This window comes from Ctenocephalides felis, unplaced genomic scaffold, assembly GCF_003426905.1.
Source record: "Ctenocephalides felis isolate EL2017-DRISC unplaced genomic scaffold, ASM342690v1 CF-g0.4_SCAFFOLD_00845, whole genome shotgun sequence".
Lineage (NCBI taxonomy): Eukaryota > Metazoa > Arthropoda > Insecta > Siphonaptera > Pulicidae > Ctenocephalides > Ctenocephalides felis.
The window spans coordinates 67,194,090-67,213,614 of NW_020536999.1; the positions used below are offsets into that span (position 1 = coordinate 67,194,090).

Below are 19,525 nucleotides of genomic sequence, written 5' to 3' on the forward strand. Positions count from 1 at the left end.
AATAACTGATTGTTAAAAAAAAACAGCTACTGCTCGTATTGATATTAAAACCATTAGTAAAACTTACCGAGAACAGGCCCATAATCAAATCTTTTGACAAATCGATTAAACATCAGTTATTAATAAATAAATAATTTTATGCCAGTTACTAGTTCAATAGATAGTAACAAGTTATACAAGAAGACTAGAGTTATCTTAAAATACTTTCAGGTTGTCAAAAATTTGTATCTAGATAGATTTCTACGTTTATTTACGATCGAAGTCAATAAAATATATTATTATTATTAAGTAATTAAAATTAATTTTATTTATTTAGTTCAAAATCGAGTGAGAACTAAATTATATCGAGTTGTATCAGTTAGATGATACTATATTTGAATTTATAAAATATCATTTTGAAGATAATATTAATAAGAATATTACAATATGATTGGCCCTTTTACACACCGTACAGAAGTAGACTAAAACCATTTTCTCTTGAATATGTTTTCAAATTCAATATTAAAAAAAAACATGCCCTTACTTCATTTTATGAAAACAAATTATCGAAAATTTGAGAATAAGAATTTATAGATTCATTTGATAAAAACACTCCGTTCGATTTGAACTAGAAAGTTGAACCTATAATTATCTCGAGGTTAAATAAATGAATTTTGAACAAGTGAACAAGTTTGAACAAAAAACAACTGTTAACCATTTTTCCTAAGAAACAATTAGCAAATTTAAATTAATTTTTAATAATAATATCCATTTACCACTTCCATTTATGATACTATATCGAATTTTACATAGTAATCTTTTCTGCCTAAATAATTAGTGAACAATAAACAACTATCAATGGATTTAGCTTTTTATCGCACATATCAATTTAACTAAGGTCTTATATTATTTATATATTTGACTAATTTTTGTACTACAAATTTACAACAAAAATTCTTTGGTCCAATGTTTTACAATTATTTGTTTCTTCTGTTTTTATAAAGTCATAATAGCTTATAATTTATTTGCAAAAAAGTTATGTACGGTTTGTAAAAGAACGTTTCATCTACATATTTCAACAATATGCAAATATGAGTTTTTTCTCCGACCTATTAAGTCCAAGGATAAAAATTAGAGAACAAGATAGTTCCTATGACAAAATAACTCAAAAAATACCATCTGATCAAGGATTCTCGTCCCGATAAACTTTCTGTTATCAAAAAGTCTTCCATTTGCTGTACATATTATCGAGGTTCTCAAAATCAAAACTCATGGTCCTTTGGTTCTGTCCAATGACTGTAGTTCTAATACTGTTGGATTTTTATCTGTTAACTTCGAATTGAACATATAAGCACAAGACCAGTACAGAACTGGACTCGCAGAGCATACCAGTCTGGTTGTAACTTGGATATGAACAAATAGTAAACAGAAAATAACCAAAGCTGTTGCATGTACATAATACACAAACATCTCTGTAGAATACAATGGTTTTACAATTCGGCGCTTTTTAGTTATATCCTGATATCTGTTTGGAAAAATTCCAAGGCGTAGACAAAATCCTGGATGCTGCTGGATGAATTTCCATGTGTTCCATAATATTATAGATATTAATGGAAATGCTAACAAAAAATTAGGTATTTGTTTCCATTTATAATAACGCATAAATCCAACATTCCAATAATGTGATTGTACATATGAATAAGCGATTGGATATTCTTCATCACACCAAGGGGGCATCCCATAGCCTGGCATAACAAACTTATTTGATTCCGCATATTGAACCAAAAATTCTGGTAATACCAATGTTGTTCTGGTACAAAATTGTCTGTAGTTATAAATCTGCACACACATAAACCGCTAAAGTAACCAGCAAAGTGATAATTATCTGTATAGAAGCTGCCACAAACGGAAGAACTAATAAAGGTGTAACCCATTTAGTTTTTAAAGTTCTGTATCTATTTACAACTTCTGGCCACATTTTTTGGACGCCATTTCGTGTCCAATGATACAATATAAATCCGATATTTAGAAGACCGTTAGATCTAGCAACGCAGGATAATCCAAATGGTACAGCAGTTGTTATAGCAATGTTGCCGAATCTTATATCAGTTTTATCCAGACATCGCAGCATTCCAGCAAAACTCAACCATGCGTACACACTTTCTGAATATGGTGCAGAAAAAAAAATGCTGGCAGGATTTACGCAGAATAATATTGAAGATATGTATGCCAGTTTTTCATCCCCTAGTACAACTAATGTTAATTGATGTAATGTGAGGGCAGCTTTTGTAAAAAAATATACATTCAGCAAAACCGCTGATAACAAAAGCGTACTATGATAAGCCAAAAAGTTTCCTAAGAACACCTTTGCAACTTCTGCAGTAACTCTGACTACCAATGGATACAATGGAAAAAATGCCAATGTATTTTCATAAGTGTATCCGTATTGGGATATGTGCATAAAATACTGGGCATCCCATCTATTAAAACCACCCAAAGTCTTTTGGATTAATATGTCTCCATAAGACGTAGAATTAGTATCCAGAATTGGACTTGTGAATGCATCAGCCTTGTGATCCGGTATCAAATTATTGGCGACTGCTTGGAGAAAGATCAGGAAGAGACGACTTGATAGGGCGAACCACAAAATTTTGCGTCTTAAAGTGTACATTTTGGTTTCACAACTATTTATCAGTCTTTGCTTTTCATATAATAACAAATACTTTTGGTAACTTAGTTTTAAAACTAATCGTTCCTAAAATCGAAAACCGTTTAGAGGATGATTCTTCTTCATCTGGCATAAAAAGGCTTAAAAAATTCAATAAACGAATATTGAATTCAAAGCAATGCAAATGCGAATTTGAATTCTTAAACTTTGTACTAGTCAACATCAATAACATTGAATTACTTCTTAAAATCTTTAGATTTCCATATTATTCTAATAATTAAGCGTTTTCAAAAATTTATAATCTATTAGGATATAAGTTCCTTATCACATTGAGAATTGACTAACGATGCATTAACTATTGTACTATTTAACTTTATACTTAATATAACATGATTTCAACTGGAATTTGCTCTGTAAGGTTTCTTCGGTTCTTGGGAAGATCCATGATGGTGTCGGAAGAAAACGTTTTCTTTACATTATAGGGATGATATTTTGTTTGCTAGCCTGAAAATAGAAATATAAACGTTATTTTTTTTAAATTACAATATCTGTTACAACTGCTTAATAATATAACATCTAGTAACAATAAATAAATAAGCAAACGTTAATGAATCATAAAATGATTATTAAAGAACATTAATAAAAATATGGACAACTAAACTTGTTTGATAATCTTATGGAATAAAAGATTATATGGCAAAATTTACCATAAATTCAAAAATAGACACTAAGACATAACACAATTCTCGCAAGTTATGAAGTAATGTTTTACTTCTAATCGTATTTTTGCCAATTTTTAAAGAAAACTTTTAGAGTGTAATCAATATCTATTTTTATAAGAATATATATAGATATATATATATTATATTATATTATATATATATATATATATTAGCAAATCATAGGTTATATCAATATATTCAACTATTAACCGATAACATTCATATCTTCTATACAGTACAGGCCAAAAGTTTCCGGACACATGAAAAAAATCTCATTTTCTGAGTTTTTGAGCTATATTTTTCATATAAAAATAATTTTATTCAAGTTAGTTTTGTACATTCTACGTAGTATTAATATTTAGTGACCTGATTTGTAACCAATTTGTGAGAAATGATGGACTAATTAGCAATGAAAATGTAAAATGTCACAGTCGATTTTCCTGAATATGACCACCCTTTGCTTTGATCACTGCAGCGCATATTTTGGTAATCTTTTGACGAGTTTTTGCAATGTTTGCGCAGTATGTTCTTTCAGGACTCGTTAAGGCAATTCCACAGGGCAGGGAGGCTGCTTGGATGCAAATCAGTCAGACAAATGCACAACAGTTCTATTGGATTAAGATCCATTATTTGAAGTATTTTTTCGTCTTGTTTTCGCTTCAAATAATTGGCACAGAGTCGGGAAGTGTGTTTAGGGTCATTAACTTGTAGAAAAATAAATTCTGGACCAATTAAATTAAGACCAGATGGAATGGCGTGGCGCTGAAGTATGGTATGATACTGTTCTTTCTTTAAAGTTCCATCTTTTTGACAAGCGATCCGACTCCATTGAATCTAAAACAACCCCAAGCCATCACTGAACCACCACGTGCTTCACCTTTGGCGAAATACACTTAGAATTGAGTCTTTTCATTACCCTTCCTACGTCGATGATTTCCGAAAAGTTCGAATTTTGACTCATCCGTCCATAAAACTGATTTCCATTGATCGATGGTCCAATTTAAGTGGGTTTTGGCAAATTGCAATCTCTTTTGTTTATTTACTGTTCGCAGAAGTGGTTTTTTGAGTGTCCTGCACAATCGCCGGATCTTAATCCAATAGAGCTGTTGTGGGACGAGCTTAATTGCCTCGTGAAGGATTTGCATCTAACCAGCCTTGCTGCCCTGTGGAATTACCTTAACGAGTCCTGGAAGAACATACCTGCGCAAACATTGCAAAAACTCGTCAAAAGATTACCAAAAATATGCGCTGCAGTGATCAAAGCAAAGGGTGGTCATATTCAGGAAAATCGACTGTGACATTTTAACATTTTCATTGCTAATTAGTCTATCATTTCTCACAAATTAGTTACAAATCAGTCACTAAATATTAATACTACGTAGAATGTACAAAACTAACTTGAATAAAATTATTTTTATATGAAAAATATAGCTAAAAACTCAGAAAATGAGATTTTTTCATGTGTCCGGAAACTTTTGGCCTGTACTGTATATATACATGATTTTCGGATACTTGGGATCAAAATAAGATACTTTGCTGAAGAAACTATACCTCTAAAATGAATTCTTATGTCCCGTGCATTGACCCAAAAATAAGGGTTGAAATTCGAAAAATTCCATTTTGACCAATTCAAAGTGCCCCAATCGCGTCCAAATGTATGACCGACCCCACTAACTTTGGAATGCCCCTGGTTTAACCCCTGGGACTACCCCTAAGCGGTTTTTCAACATTTAACCCTTATCTTTGGGTCAATGCACGGGACATCTTTTTGAATAGATTTCGATTAAGATTTTTCAAGGTTAATGCAAAAGCTTAAATTTTAATTACAGGTTTTATTTTATTTTTATTACAGATGGATCATCTCTAACAATTCTTTTATTTTTTTGAAGATATTTTCTTTATATATTTTTTAACTTTCCGACGGAGAAGTTTATGTTTTCATCAAAAAATCCGAATCGCTAATTTTATGTTTTCTCTGCGTTTCAAGCTATTCTGAATCAATGAGACCAAATTTGGAAAAAGTATGTGTGTGTGTGCGTGTGCGTGTGCGTGAACAATTTTTTTTGGCGTAAATCGACGTTTTCTCAAAAACGGCTGCACCGATTTTAAAAAATTAAAAGCCATCCGATGTATCTCGATGAGGACTAGCGTTTATCAATTTCGTGCGACGATTGGCCTAGCCGTTTCTTGGTAAATAGCAGATAAGTGAAAAATTTTTCGTCCACGTTTTAGCCCGCAATTCTGAATCGATTTTGAAAATTCAAAAATCATTCGAAAGATATTGGTTGGGAATCGACCTGATTAGTTTTTGGTAAAGATCGGCCGGGCCGTTTTCTTGTAATAAAGTGTTAAAAAAAAATTTCGACGATTTTCATTAATTTTTTTTTGTGATAGATATCATGGCCTTCTAGATCATACCAAAATATTACGGCCCAACAAAAAGTCGTTTAATTTTAAAAATTCGTCAAAGTTTGCAAAAATTAGTATCTGTTTTTGGCGATTATCAAAATTAGACCTTTCGTCGACGTTTGCTCAAAAACACCTGAACCGATTTCAGAAATTTAAAAATCATTTGATGTATCTCGATGAGGACTATCGTTTGTCAGTTTTGTGCGACAATCTGCCGAGTCGTTTCTTTGTAATTTGGAAAAAAAATGTTAAACTTTTCGTCCAAATTTAAGCTCATATCGATTTTAAAAAATCAAAAACTGTTCGAGAGATATTAGTTTGGAATGATACTGATTAGTTTTAGTGAAATCTATCGAGCCGTTTTCTTGTAATTGACTGTTGAAAGAAAAATTTAAGGTGATTTTTATAATAAACTGAACTCTTTTTGGCGATATATATCATCTTCTTATAAAACGTACTGAAATATTACTGCCTTACGACAAGCAGTTTAATTTTTAAAATTCATCAAAGTTTGAGAAAATGAGTAGTTTTTTTTTGACTTTTGTTAAAATTGAAATTAGACGATTTACTTGGTATAACGATAGAGTACTTGGTCTTAATGAACACATTAAACCATTAAAGTCCTATGGAAACTGGTTCAATTATAAAAATTATTGATTTTTGAAAATTTGTTTTTACAAAATACTTAGAGTTAACGTGTTCGTTCGTTTTCAATTATGTGTAATAAATCCCCTCTCCTCTCTGCACTTTTAATCACGCATAAATTAATTTATTTTTTATTGATTAAGTCGATTATTTATACATATCGGGAAGTTCATGTAACTTGTCTCAAAGCAAAATACCAATACCAACTAGTTATATTTATGGATACTGCAGAATTAAAAATTAAATACATATGTAAGGTAGAGTTGACCCTGAAGGTCCGCGGGTAAGAAGATCCAATTTATTTACGTTATTTAATTGTATTATGAGATTCTTATCTTAGATTCAGCAGATTTAATAAAATTACTATCACATCAACCAGGTAAGAGATAAATGAAATTAATAGTCATTCCAACACTGCTGATGCTTATGAAATTTGTATTTTACATTGGTTAAATAATGCAGCTTTTAGTTCAGAAAACCTCTCATAATTAAAAATGAAACATTGAGTGTGTTTGTTCCATATAGGGTAAACGGGAATAGAGAAAATAGCAAATAAATATATTTCTACATTTATGCAATAACTGGGAAATTTTCTGAACATATTTCGATAGTTGTTTTTTTTTATATGTTTTATGTTCTGTGATGTATGTTGTTGAGTTTTTACAGTTTATTTACTGCTGATATGCTTAGAAGCCTATATTATATATTGAGATGCTGAATGGAATATTGCACTCGAAGATGCATCTAATACTGCTGTACAATAACAATCACGAAAAATTCGGGCGCCATTTCCCCTATTAATAACTAGATGTAACAGAATCGCATTTTTGTTTAGATTTTTATTGTTATATATAACACAGCAACGAGTGATCGGGTAGTAATTTATAAATTACTCTATCATCTGAAATCATATTATTTATATTTATGAATTTATTGTCTGCTTATTAAGTTTTCACAATTAAACATATAATTAGGTACTTAAAACAAATTTTATTTTGTTCCACACAGAAAGTAAAGTACTGCAAGAAAAATGTTTCTAATTTTTGTAATGTTTTCAAACAATGTCAATATTTGTTTAATTTTCTCATTCATAAAAGTACTTACAGAACTTAAATTCTGATAATTGATTAACAATCAATGGTTCTTACAAAGAACCCAAATTCAAATATATAATCGAAAGAAAAAATCTTATAAAAATAGCATTAGTCATAAAAAATATCAACTTTAGATAATATTCAGAACTGAATTTCTATCTTTAAACCATATCGCTTTCAAATAATTAAAAATTATTCAAAAATTTGATATGTATATAAATGTAAATATATATCTCCACTTCGATAATTTTCAGAATTTAGTCAAGATATTATCAGCTTTAGATAAAAAGTATTTTATGAGAATGATATCATAACTGTAGATAAATTGTTCGGAAATTGTATTTTTGTCGGAATGCAAATATAACTTTCTGATAAAGCATAAAATTAAAAAAAAAATATTATTGAAAAATGAAATTGTAATACCCTGTGAAGCCGCAATTTCATACAAATCTATATTATTATGATCAAATCATTAATTTGGTATGCTGATAATTAGATTAATCATAGTAGTGAATATTTATATTCAAGCAAGATCTCGAATTTCAGTGAAATTAATTGCAAAACATACTCAAAATGTTTAAAATAAATAATTCATGAATTATCAAATATTTATTTTATAGAATATTTAAATGATGGCAAATTGTGTCTAAAATACAATTATATATATATATATATATATATATATATATATATATATATATTGAAATATGTGAGTTTGGTGTTGATATTATATTTTGATGAGTTATTTAAAATCGGGCAGTAACACCAAGTAAAGTTTTCTTTACTTGGTGTTACTGCCCGATTTTAAATAACTCATCAAAATATATATATATATATATATATATATATATATATATATATATATTCTAACATAATCTAAGAAATTCTAATGATGATCTAAGAAATTGAAGTAAGCAATGTTTTATGCATTATTTCAATTTAAGGTTTAGATATAATTAGTCTGTCTCTTTAGTTAAATCTTTTTCTTTTTTTTGCTTATGTATATCCAATTTTTAACGTTACTGTTTTTTTTAATTGTAGAACCACTGACGATGACGTATAATTTTACGTCGAAACGTATGGAAAATTAAAGATGTTTTAAAAAATCTTTACTTATTTATATTTTTTACTTGATGTTACGCCCTCCAAAAAACTAATCATATATATATATATATATATATATATATATACTAGCTGACCCGACAGACTTCGTCCTGTCAAAAAAATCTACCAAATTGGTTCTGATTGCTCTGTTGATCTTTTAAGGTTCTGTCTAAAGCATCAGAAGATTTTTTATGTGCCGTCGTGCATTCATCCCAAACGATCCATTGATATTGCTGCAAAACCTTAGCCATTGCAGAGTTCTTCGAAATGTTGCAAGTTGGAGTTTCATTGCTTTGCATATTTAATGGCAATTTTTGTGCTGAATGGGCTGTTCGACCACCTTCGAGTAACGTTGCAGCGATTCCCGATCATGCGAGCGCAAGTGCAATTTTGTTTTGTGGGCGAATTGTTGCTAATATTAATAAAATCGAAAAAGGTTTTTCTGTACCACCAGGCGCATCTAAGAAGTAAATCTCCCTAGTTCCATCATTTGTTACTTTCATAAGAATATCAAATACATACCTCTGTTGTTCATTCAACTGTGGAAGATTTGTTTCGATTAATTCTTTCAAATTGTTGAGATCATACAATTTTTCTCGATGCAACTCTTGGTTAAAAACATCATGCATTGGCCGATTAGGCGATTAATCTACCCAGAACCGATTTGGTAGATTTTTTTGACAGGACGAAGTCTGTCGGGTGGAATATACATCTGTGTATCCTGGTACTGGTTTTCCTTGTTTCTGTCGTATAAATCATCTTGATTCCAAGTATAATATTTTGGCATTTCAGAATATAGCAGTTTTTGTGCAAAGCTATCGTTTTGGCATGACTCAAAAAAAACTTGTTAATGTAGTAGATGGTGGCTGAGCAGCTCCTTGACCTACGTTCACTGCTGTAAAGTACACCCTTTGCCCATTTTCTAAATGCACAGCTAAGTGAATAACAGAAGGGTGTCTCTCATGAATAGGAAAAGAAAATATTTGCCAAATTGCTTCATTACTACTAACATAGCGGCCCATTTGGTATTGAGTAAGTTTTATGTTCATTTCGGTCGTCATGTTCTTGTGCCGTACGATTAGATCGGTAATTAGCTTGGTTTGTAGCATTTCGTGTTCTTCTACTTAAATTGCTTCGTCTTATAGGAGGCAATATTAAAATATTGTGTCACATGCAATAATTTTTTATTCATAAGTAGATAACAAAACACTACAAACAAAACAAAAGCACAGTCAGTAGAGTATAACAGAAAATGCAAAAAAACACCACCGGCAAGGGCGGCAAATGGACATTGACATTGATTTTTCTAATCTTATATGACTTGAAGTCAAATTCTTTAACGCCATACCAATTTTATCGCCTGCCGAAAGTAAAACAAAGAAATAATATCGAGAAGCCGACTACGATTATTTGTATTAGTTAGAAACGGGCTGTTTTTAGGGTTTTCCCGACAATTATTCGAATTTTTCTCACCGTAAGAACCATCCTTGGACTTCAACGAACATTTAAAAAAAAAAGAATTGGCCAAATTGGTTCAGGCGTTGTTGAGTTATGCGCTTACCAACACATTTGGCGATCCATTTATATATATATATATATATATATATATATATATATATAATAAAATTGTTTCTTGGGCATCCATCCAGTAATTAAAAAAAGTTTTAATGAAAAATGTTTTTATTTAAAGAACATACGTTTCGGGTCTTGATTTGACCCATCTTCAGTGCATACAAATAACCTTTGAAAAACAACACAAAAACACAAAAATGCACGAAAAAATAAATAAAAGTGAAATAAAAAATTGATGAAACGTCGAGTTATGAAAAATTTAAAAAAAAAAAAAAAAAAAAAATTGTAAAATTAAAATGAATGATATATTTTATTATAAAAAAGCTTATTCCAAACGAACATGTTGTTAGTTTGGAAGTTGTATTACGAGTGTACAACTCGACGTTTCATCAATTTTTTATTTCACTTTTATTTATTTTTTCGTGCATTTTTGTGTTTTTGTGTTGTTTTTCAAAGTTTATTTGTATGCACTGAAGATGGGTCAAATCAAGACCCGAAACGTATGTTCTTTAAATAAAAACATTTTTCATTAAAACTTTTTTTAATTACTGGATGGATGCCCAAGAAACAATTTTATTATATTATTTCAACATCTGAAGAAAAACCTCTCGCTTTATATATATATATATATATATATATATATATAAATATATAAAGCATCACAAATAGGCAAACATTTTAATAACAATAATAAATTATTATATCTCTTGAGATCTATACAAATCATTATTAAAATCATTATTTTGGTATTACAATAATAATATTATTCACAGCAAATGTTATTTATTAAATTTTAACCAGCTTATCGAATTTTGGTGAAATTAATTAAAAAATACTTGAATTAAGATATTTCTATACAAATACGAAGCCTAGGAAACATCAAATCAATGAAGCATTTGTGTTAAATCATTTTTTGAAGTAATTAAATATTTGTAAATTAATCTCTCAAAATTTAGTAATAATATATTATTATTTAAATAAATTAAATATTTATGTAAAAGAATACTCAAGGCCATACGAAGGTGACTCCAAAATACTAAGAAAGTTACTGCGATATTATATCTTTGATAATTTTAGAATTTCGATCTACAAGATATATCAACTGGAATGAATACTTCCACAATTTTTAGAATTTACTAAAGATACCATATAGAGATAAAGCTAGAATTTCATCAAAATATTATATTCAGATAAAGCTAAAAAATTATTTAAGTGGTACCATGAGCAATAAAAATATTACAACATTGTAAACATAAGAACCTTCCTTCTTCAAATAGTAAACGAATTAGATTAGATTAGATTACTGAAATCTTCAGAAGAAAATTCGTTATATTTTAATTTTGTGATATATTAACGATAAGGAACTGGTCAAGGGATATACATGTAAAAAATTTCAACAGAAATCTATGAAATGATTTTAGCAGAAAAAATTCTCCACTATTTCTAAATGCCATACAGAAATTACCACATACTTTTATAGACCCTTTGTAAATTATGTTTGTATAATATTTATTTAAACTAGTTGTAAGTACCATTTTGCCTTAAGGCAAGATGCATGAACTTCTCCAATTCGTATACATAATCAACTTGAAGAGAATTGGGTATAAGCCTTATAGGTAAAATATTTTACTGTTTATTTTGAGAATAAAATTTTCGTTTTCAATCAAAATTAGTCAATACGATTCGCAAATGAAGTCTCTCAAACATACTTATAATATTGTAATTGTATAATTTAAATTATGTAGTATAAGACTTTTCATTTCAACCATTTTGGATTCTAAAAATGTTTTTATTTAAGTGTGGACGTCAACTGTAATCACTAGCTCCATGCCAAACATGGAGCGTACGCAGAATAGTAAAATCGCTTAACCGGCACGTCGCAAGGCGAAATTCTAAACTTATCTAAAAGAAATTTTTATGATTCAATCGCTTATCGCAGTCTTATAATATTTTAGTATGTTATTTTTCGGACAATTCTTGGCACTTTTTGCTCCGTATCTTCAAAATGGTTGCACCTGCCTTTACCACAAACTAAAAGGAAGCACGTCTCCCCATCAAAACGTTTCGAATGATTTTTTTAATGCTTGATCCGTATTCCCGAAATCATCGACGCAAATGAGTATCCGCTATCCGCACACACACATACATAATTTGTTTTAAAGTATGCCAAAATATTCAGAGGACCTATGGTAAATTATGATAATCTACCGTAAAGGGAAATTTATAATCTTAGTAGCCATATAATAATATTTTCGAAAGTTGTGAAACCAATGTAAATATTAAACTCTCATCTACTGAAATAATGTTATTAATTATTAGTAAGTGCTACTTACGATAAATAATTTTGTTATAAAAACTATTACAAATACGTGTTCAAAAACATGCATTCAAGTTATGCACTCTGATTACAAGTGGGTAATTTTATTTAATGTAATATAATCTATGTACTGACCTGAATCAATTTAGTGCACTCGAAAATACTCAAATATGATTATTCATAATTCACGCAGTAAGATTTTCAAGAAAAAACATGACATTATCACGATAAATTTATAGCAATGAAAATCTATCCGGACAGCGTTTCCTATAACCGGAGATAAGATATTAGAAAGAGCTCTTGTAACCAAATTTTATCAATAATTATAATATTTTAATAAAAAATATTTAAAAATCCGCACAAGCAACGCAATTCTGAAATAAACACCCTAAAGTGTACATCCAAGATAAGTGCATAAATCAACTCATAATAAATAATTCACATAAACTCCGGAATCAAGTCCACGTTTTGTACAATCTAATATCTAGTAGGTGTGATATCTATTAGAACAGAAAATATAGATCAAAATATGTTTCCACGCAAAAATGTCCTTCCATACATTACCGCAATAAGTTAAAAAAAGTGAAGATTTACTATTAGAGAAAAAACTCCACTAAGTATTCTTAATAAAAGAAACATGTCAAGTATGTAGGACAACCGTTTGGGTTGTCTTATTTAACGCCTCTTAGTTTAGATAAAGTTTTAGCTACAACAATTAAAAAATGTATTCATATGATAGAGCGGAGCACAACAGTCTAATTTGATTTGAAGTAATTATACTGTCTAAACCAAATGAACTACTTCACAACACAAAATACGTATCAAACAAACAACTATGTTCAGTAAAATTTCAGTAATATTTATTTCAGTAATAAAGCCCATTTTACTCAGCCTATGGGGTAAAAAGAGATGGGAAACACCGACAGATGGCAAACAGATCCTCTGACTTAATTTTAAATTTAAAGATATTTTGCTACATTATTCAATAATATAAATATGAATTTTATGGACATCAGTCCAGTCATTTTCAACCTACCCACATGCCATCTATTGTAGAGGTTATATAACAACATCTGTTGATTCTAAATGAAAATTAATAGTACATCTTTTAAAACAAATAAATAATGTATACATAAAAATTATATTAAGGTCTTGGAAATTAAACAAGAGTCCTCATCAAAAAAACTAACAACAAAAGAAAATACTTTGGTCATACATTTTCAAACATGGCCGTTTGTTTATTTCTTGATAACGATGTTGCTTGACTTGGGTAGATGGCTAATTACATATATTTTATCTCTACTTTCAAATACTGTTGTTAATAATACCTAACTATACTTGTTTTTGAGATAATAGGGAAGGACTATTTTTACTTCACTTGTTAACTTCCCGTAGGGTAAGTTATAGTAATCGCGTGTGTGTGTGCGGATACAAATTTCCGTCGACGATTTCGGGAACACCGATCACCGATTTGAATAATCCAAAAAACATTCGTTGTGGAGACGTACTGATTAGTTTTTGGTATAGGCAGATCCAGCCGTTTCGAAGATACAGAGCAAAGAGTGCAAAAATTCCGATTAGATTTTAGACGCTCAACGCGTTGTGCTTGAGCTGTTGAGTCACTATTTAAACTACGTGATTTTTTTTATAGATGGCAACCCGAACGGTTGTCCCGTCTCTTTGTGATGTATTTACTATTATAATTTGCGTAATACTAATGTTTTTTCTGGTGCAAGATACGGGTTATTTTCAATTTGAATCATATTGCCATCAATCTATAGGGGAAAGTCCCGTAACGCCGTTGTGAGAATTTACGTAATTGGGCCATAATTTTTTATAGCAAAGTTTGATTGATAGTATTAATTATTTTTAGCAAATATTGCGATTTTATTAATTTAGTTTGATTTCTAACTTTGTTATTCAACATAAATCATAATTTAATAAACATATCGTAAAATATTTTTTGATTTATTTATAAATAACCTTAGGTGTCCGCCACTTGGAGACTTCCCCCTATTACTAAATAAAAACGGATGTCACTAATGCTTGATATCAGGCTGCCCGAGACTATTATCTAATCTAAATCTTCCGATTGAAATCCCATAGCTCTACCAAGCCCTGAACCACAAAAATGAACAAATTATTAATATGAAAAAAATAACCAGCTCTTCGATAAAATGATAAACAATCGACATAAAATGAGACATCTTTTTGCATCGTTTTTACAAATTCGCACAGTTTGTGTTTTGCGGCGACAGTGATCACCCATACTGAATCATTATTTTTATTTAGAAGTTTAGTTTAATTGTCAATGTTGCATAAATAAAATGCACTAAAATTAATAATACTAATTATAATAATATTATAATTAATACAAAAATGAAGGTGAGAATAATATTTTATTTATAAAACCGGTTGTGAATACTTAATGTTGTTTATATGGATTTGCAATTAAAATAAAAAAATTACAAAATTTCAGTTAGTATAAGTTATTATCAAAAATTAATTATTAATAATTTTTTATAAATACTTATAAATATTTAAGCCAATTATTTTAAGTTTAAATAATGTTGAAGTAATAATACATCAAATATCAAGAAAAAAAACATCGTTAAAAATGTTAAAATTCATCCAGTGAATTTTGAATATGAAATATGTTTCTTAATTAATATGTGCGAAAAGAAATGCTCTTATTTCATTCATCAAATAGCTAGAGAGCACATTCAAGCAAATATAATCTGTAAAACTTAATATAATCATATTAAGTAAATATTTATGTTTTTCCTCAAGCAATTGTGAATTTCGCGAAGCAACAAAAATAAAATTGCTGGCTCTAATATTCGGTATAAAATCAAACTCAACATTTTGCAAAAATATTAGATCTAGTCCAGTCATTATAGTAAGTTCAACTCGGAATTCGAGATACCCAGCTGTAAGTCTGTAAATACTTGTATATTGACACCCTAAAGTTGTCCCAAAACCTACATAAGGTATAGACACCATAAATAGTCAACTATATAAGGTGCATGACATCGTGCCTGGCGAATTGCTGGAACTTCCCGTAATGAATTTTAATTTTTTTTAAAGCTTGGAAGTTTTGTAAAATGGTAAAAAATGAGATTTTTGAGAAATTTGATTTTTTTTTAAAGACTTATAGGAACCTATAGAAATGTAAAAAATAGAAATTTCTGTAAAATATCTGATAATTTGATGTGCATACGTCTAATTGTGGTTTTTGACCGCCAAATGAGATTTTATTTCACTTTTTTCACATTCTCTGAATAAAGCCGCTAAAGCTGCCTTCCTAAAAATTTGATCACTATTTCATTTTGTCAAAATAAGTAAAATGTTTTTTTTTAAATATTGAAATAGAACGTTACCTTCACTTTTTGCCCCGTATCTTCGAAACGGCTGGACCTGCCTTGGCCAAAAACTAATCAGCATGTCTCCTTATCAATAGGAATCGAATGCTTTTTTAATAATTAAAATCGGTTGTTCCGTGTTCTCGAAATCGTCGACCAAAAATTGTATGTGCATTTAAATACATACACAGTGTGTATGTATTACACACATACATCTATTTTTACTAAGGTATGCCAAAATGTTCAGAAACCTTTGAAACGTAAAAACAGAATTCGTTTTCGATTTTTGACGATTGCTGTAACTCATCCTAAGGGAAGTTAATAGTAATTAATTGTTAAATTAGTTGAGATAAAATAAGAAGTAGTAAAAATATTTCAACATATTGTTTTATCAATTTCATAAATTATATTTTAAATGTTCTTGATATTAGAATCTTTATTGATCTATAACAATATCTACAAATCGCTTGAAGTTTTCAAATTCATTAATTAATTGTAATAAAATATTGAACCACAAAAATATACGAAAATAATATACCCAAATAAATTAAGGTGTGGCAAAACACTAAAACTGAAAATTAAATTTTCAACTTCTAGACAACTCTGCAAATATTGCGATAGATGTGATAAAATATTTATTCATATACATATTTACATAAAAAGATTATATTGTTGATGCAATTCGACTTTGTGCAATATCATTTTTTTTAATATTGCAAGTTAATAAAATAATAAATTATAAAAATAGACAAAAACTAAAATAATACTTAAATGTTTAGTACATAGATTCCTATATCACCTTTTTTAGCAAATGATTGGACATGTTTCGTGCAGTTTTAGTCTTAAAATATTTTAAGAAAAATTGTGCCAGAGATATTGTTTGTCATTTTGTTAAAAAACCATAATTAATGGATGGATGGATAAAACTTTGTTCGATACGGCAATTGTAATTGATTGCATCGATTGATTGTAATTGTAACTGATGTTTTGGCATCAGGTCAATGTAGAAGCCATAGGACTTATTTTCAGTCGATCAAAGGAAAAATTATCTTTTTTATGATTAACCGTATAGCATTATCTGACAACTTAATAAACAATTTTTCTACTATATAGACCAATTTTCATAGAAATCTTATATGATTGATACAAATTAAACAAATAACTAAAAACAAATATGTCTTCTTACAAGAAATTGATAACGGATTAAAAGATTACGTGAAATTGATATTATTCAATAAATGTTTATTTTTATATTTCAGGCGATATCATGTCTGGCCATATCAATCTTCCTGATTTTAGCGGAAATTCGAAAAGCCGGTAAGTTTTATTTTATTTATATATTTTGTTATCAATGACTTAGCACCAGAGTGTTCAACTGCTGTTGCAGACAAAAAACATTTTGTTGTCAATAAATTCTTTTAATTATTTGTCATCGATTTTATGTATTTTTTTTATTTTTTGGATTTATCTTGGATATTAAACGGAAGCATTTTTCAGTTCTTTCTCAAGGAGTTAAAACTAGCAAATTGTGGATTATATCAATACTATCGAGCAAAATGTTGTTTTTCACACTCATATTAATCAAAAAATAAATAAAATTATAAATGTGTTACACCGTGTTTGGTAACCTGATAATGGTTTTCTATTCTTCCGTGATATAAGGTTGTCAAATATCTCCCTTCCGCCTTTTTGTCTTTTGAATTTAATCATAATATAACTAGTGGGGTGTACGGCATCGTGCCTTAAGGCAAATTGCTGGAACTTCCCGTACCGTAACGAAATGTTCGAGGAATACTAAATGTTTTCAAATAGATTATTATTAATATTGTAACATTGTCTAATATTTATAAGAATTATATAAACTAAAGTGCAAAGTTGAAATTATTTGTTTAAAGTATATTAGAATTATAGTCAGAAATAAAAATAAAATCTGAATTTTTTTCGACAAACAAAAAAAAAGATACAATTTTTTGTCCAAAATCAATTATTTTGTTAGAACAAGCTGAAAGTTCTTTGAATCATTTAAATTGGACGCTTAGTTCTTTCAAAAATTGCCATTTTTGCACATTTAGCTCTGTATCTTCAAAATTGCCATTGCCAAAAACTAATAATCACTTCTCCGAATCATTACTAATTGAATGTTTTTTAGATCATTCAAATGGGATGCTCCGTTCACTCAAAAACTCGATTTCTATTTTCTGCACTCTTTGCTTCGTATCTCCGTAACGGCTGGACCTGCCTTAGCCAAAAACTAATCAGCTCTTCTCCCTATCAATTGCAATCGAATATTTTTTGAACCATTCAAATCGGTTGATCCGTGCGCCCGAAAACGTGACTGGAAATTTGTATCCATACATACATACACACACACATCTATTTTTTGAGGTATGCCAAAATGTTCAGAAACCTTCAAAACGTCGAGAATTGTAAAAATTTTCAATTTCGATTTTCGGCCCATTACAATAACCCTACGGGAAGTTAAAAAAGACAAAGAACATAAAGATAAAAAAAAAACTAATTCAATTTTTTTTAAACTATTCACGACAAAGCAATAATAAGCCAGATCGCAAAATTCATCAAAACTTGAATTATTATATAAAAAATAGCCACTTACAAGTACAAACTTGAAAGCTCTATGAAATAATAATCCATTTGATAATGTGATAAATATGGAGATTCCAAAAATTCTGTGGAAAAATGTACACCCTTGCCATAGATTTTTTGGGAACATACAGCTGTATTTACAGTAGGGGCAGTTGGGGCTAGTGCAAATTGTGAGAAAAAAATGTTCAGAAACCTTCAAAATGTAAAGATATAAGCCCTAATTAAATTCAGATGAAAAAAAATTACTATCTGAAAGTAGGGTGAAAGATAATCGTTTACTAAAATGACTATTAGGAAACAGTAGCTTGAAGTATGAAGGTGCAAATTTAGGGCCATATGATTTTTTAATTACACATCACAGAAACTTAAAGAAAATTGTATCAAAAATTAAGAAAAAAGTATTAGGTATGGATAGCCTTAATTAAAAATAACTTGTTTTGCAATTTAATTAAATTAAATTAATATAAATAAATTTAAGCTCTTTCATAAGTTCAAGATTATCCTAATCGAAATTCAGTAAAGAACATGTATTGATTGAAAAAGGGATGAAATATTATTCGAATACTAAAATGACTATCACGGAATAAAAATGAAAATTTATAGATTTTATTCAGCGTGATTATTTTTATGCAAGGAACATATCATAAACATATTGTGAATCATTCCTAAGAGAAGCATCGTAAATATTGCGATAAATAAAATTCCCGTTAAGCCAGCTATCACTTTAATTGCAAAAAGCACAAAAGTCTGCAAATAGTAAACATGATGATACGATATCAATTATTCTTGATTCTTATTAAAATTAATTTTAGAAAACCGCGTTCATTACTCATCACAGACATATTGTGATAAATAAAATTAAATAAACTAGTTGTAAGTAGCATTTTGCCTTGAGGCAAACGTACCGTAAATAAATTTATGAGAAATATTAAATGTTTTCAAACACATTATAAATACTGTAACTTTCATTGTTCTTATTACAAAGACAAAATATGAGAGCTTATGAATTAGACGACGACGTTTAAATATGTTTACAGAAAATTAAATGA

General features: G+C 29.2%; 2 protein-coding genes and 1 pseudogene across 2 annotated transcripts in view; 1 reads left to right on the forward strand and 2 right to left on the reverse strand.

Moving 5' to 3' along the window:
• Positions 1 to 19,525, forward strand: part of LOC113363323 (GPI mannosyltransferase 2-like) — a 56,356-nt gene that overhangs the window by 6,888 nt on the left and 29,943 nt on the right. The gene's annotated exons all lie outside the window — the stretch shown is intronic.
• On the reverse strand, positions 1,092 to 3,142 carry LOC113387591 (annotated as a pseudogene).
• LOC113387601 (dual oxidase-like) overlaps positions 3,147 to 19,525 on the reverse strand; it is a 41,891-nt gene continuing 25,512 nt past the window's right edge. Inside the window, exon 15 of the mRNA XM_026624948.1 lies at positions 3,147 to 3,151. Coding sequence (XP_026480733.1) covers positions 3,147 to 3,151 — 5 coding nt within the window. The remainder of the gene's footprint in view (positions 3,152 to 19,525) is intronic.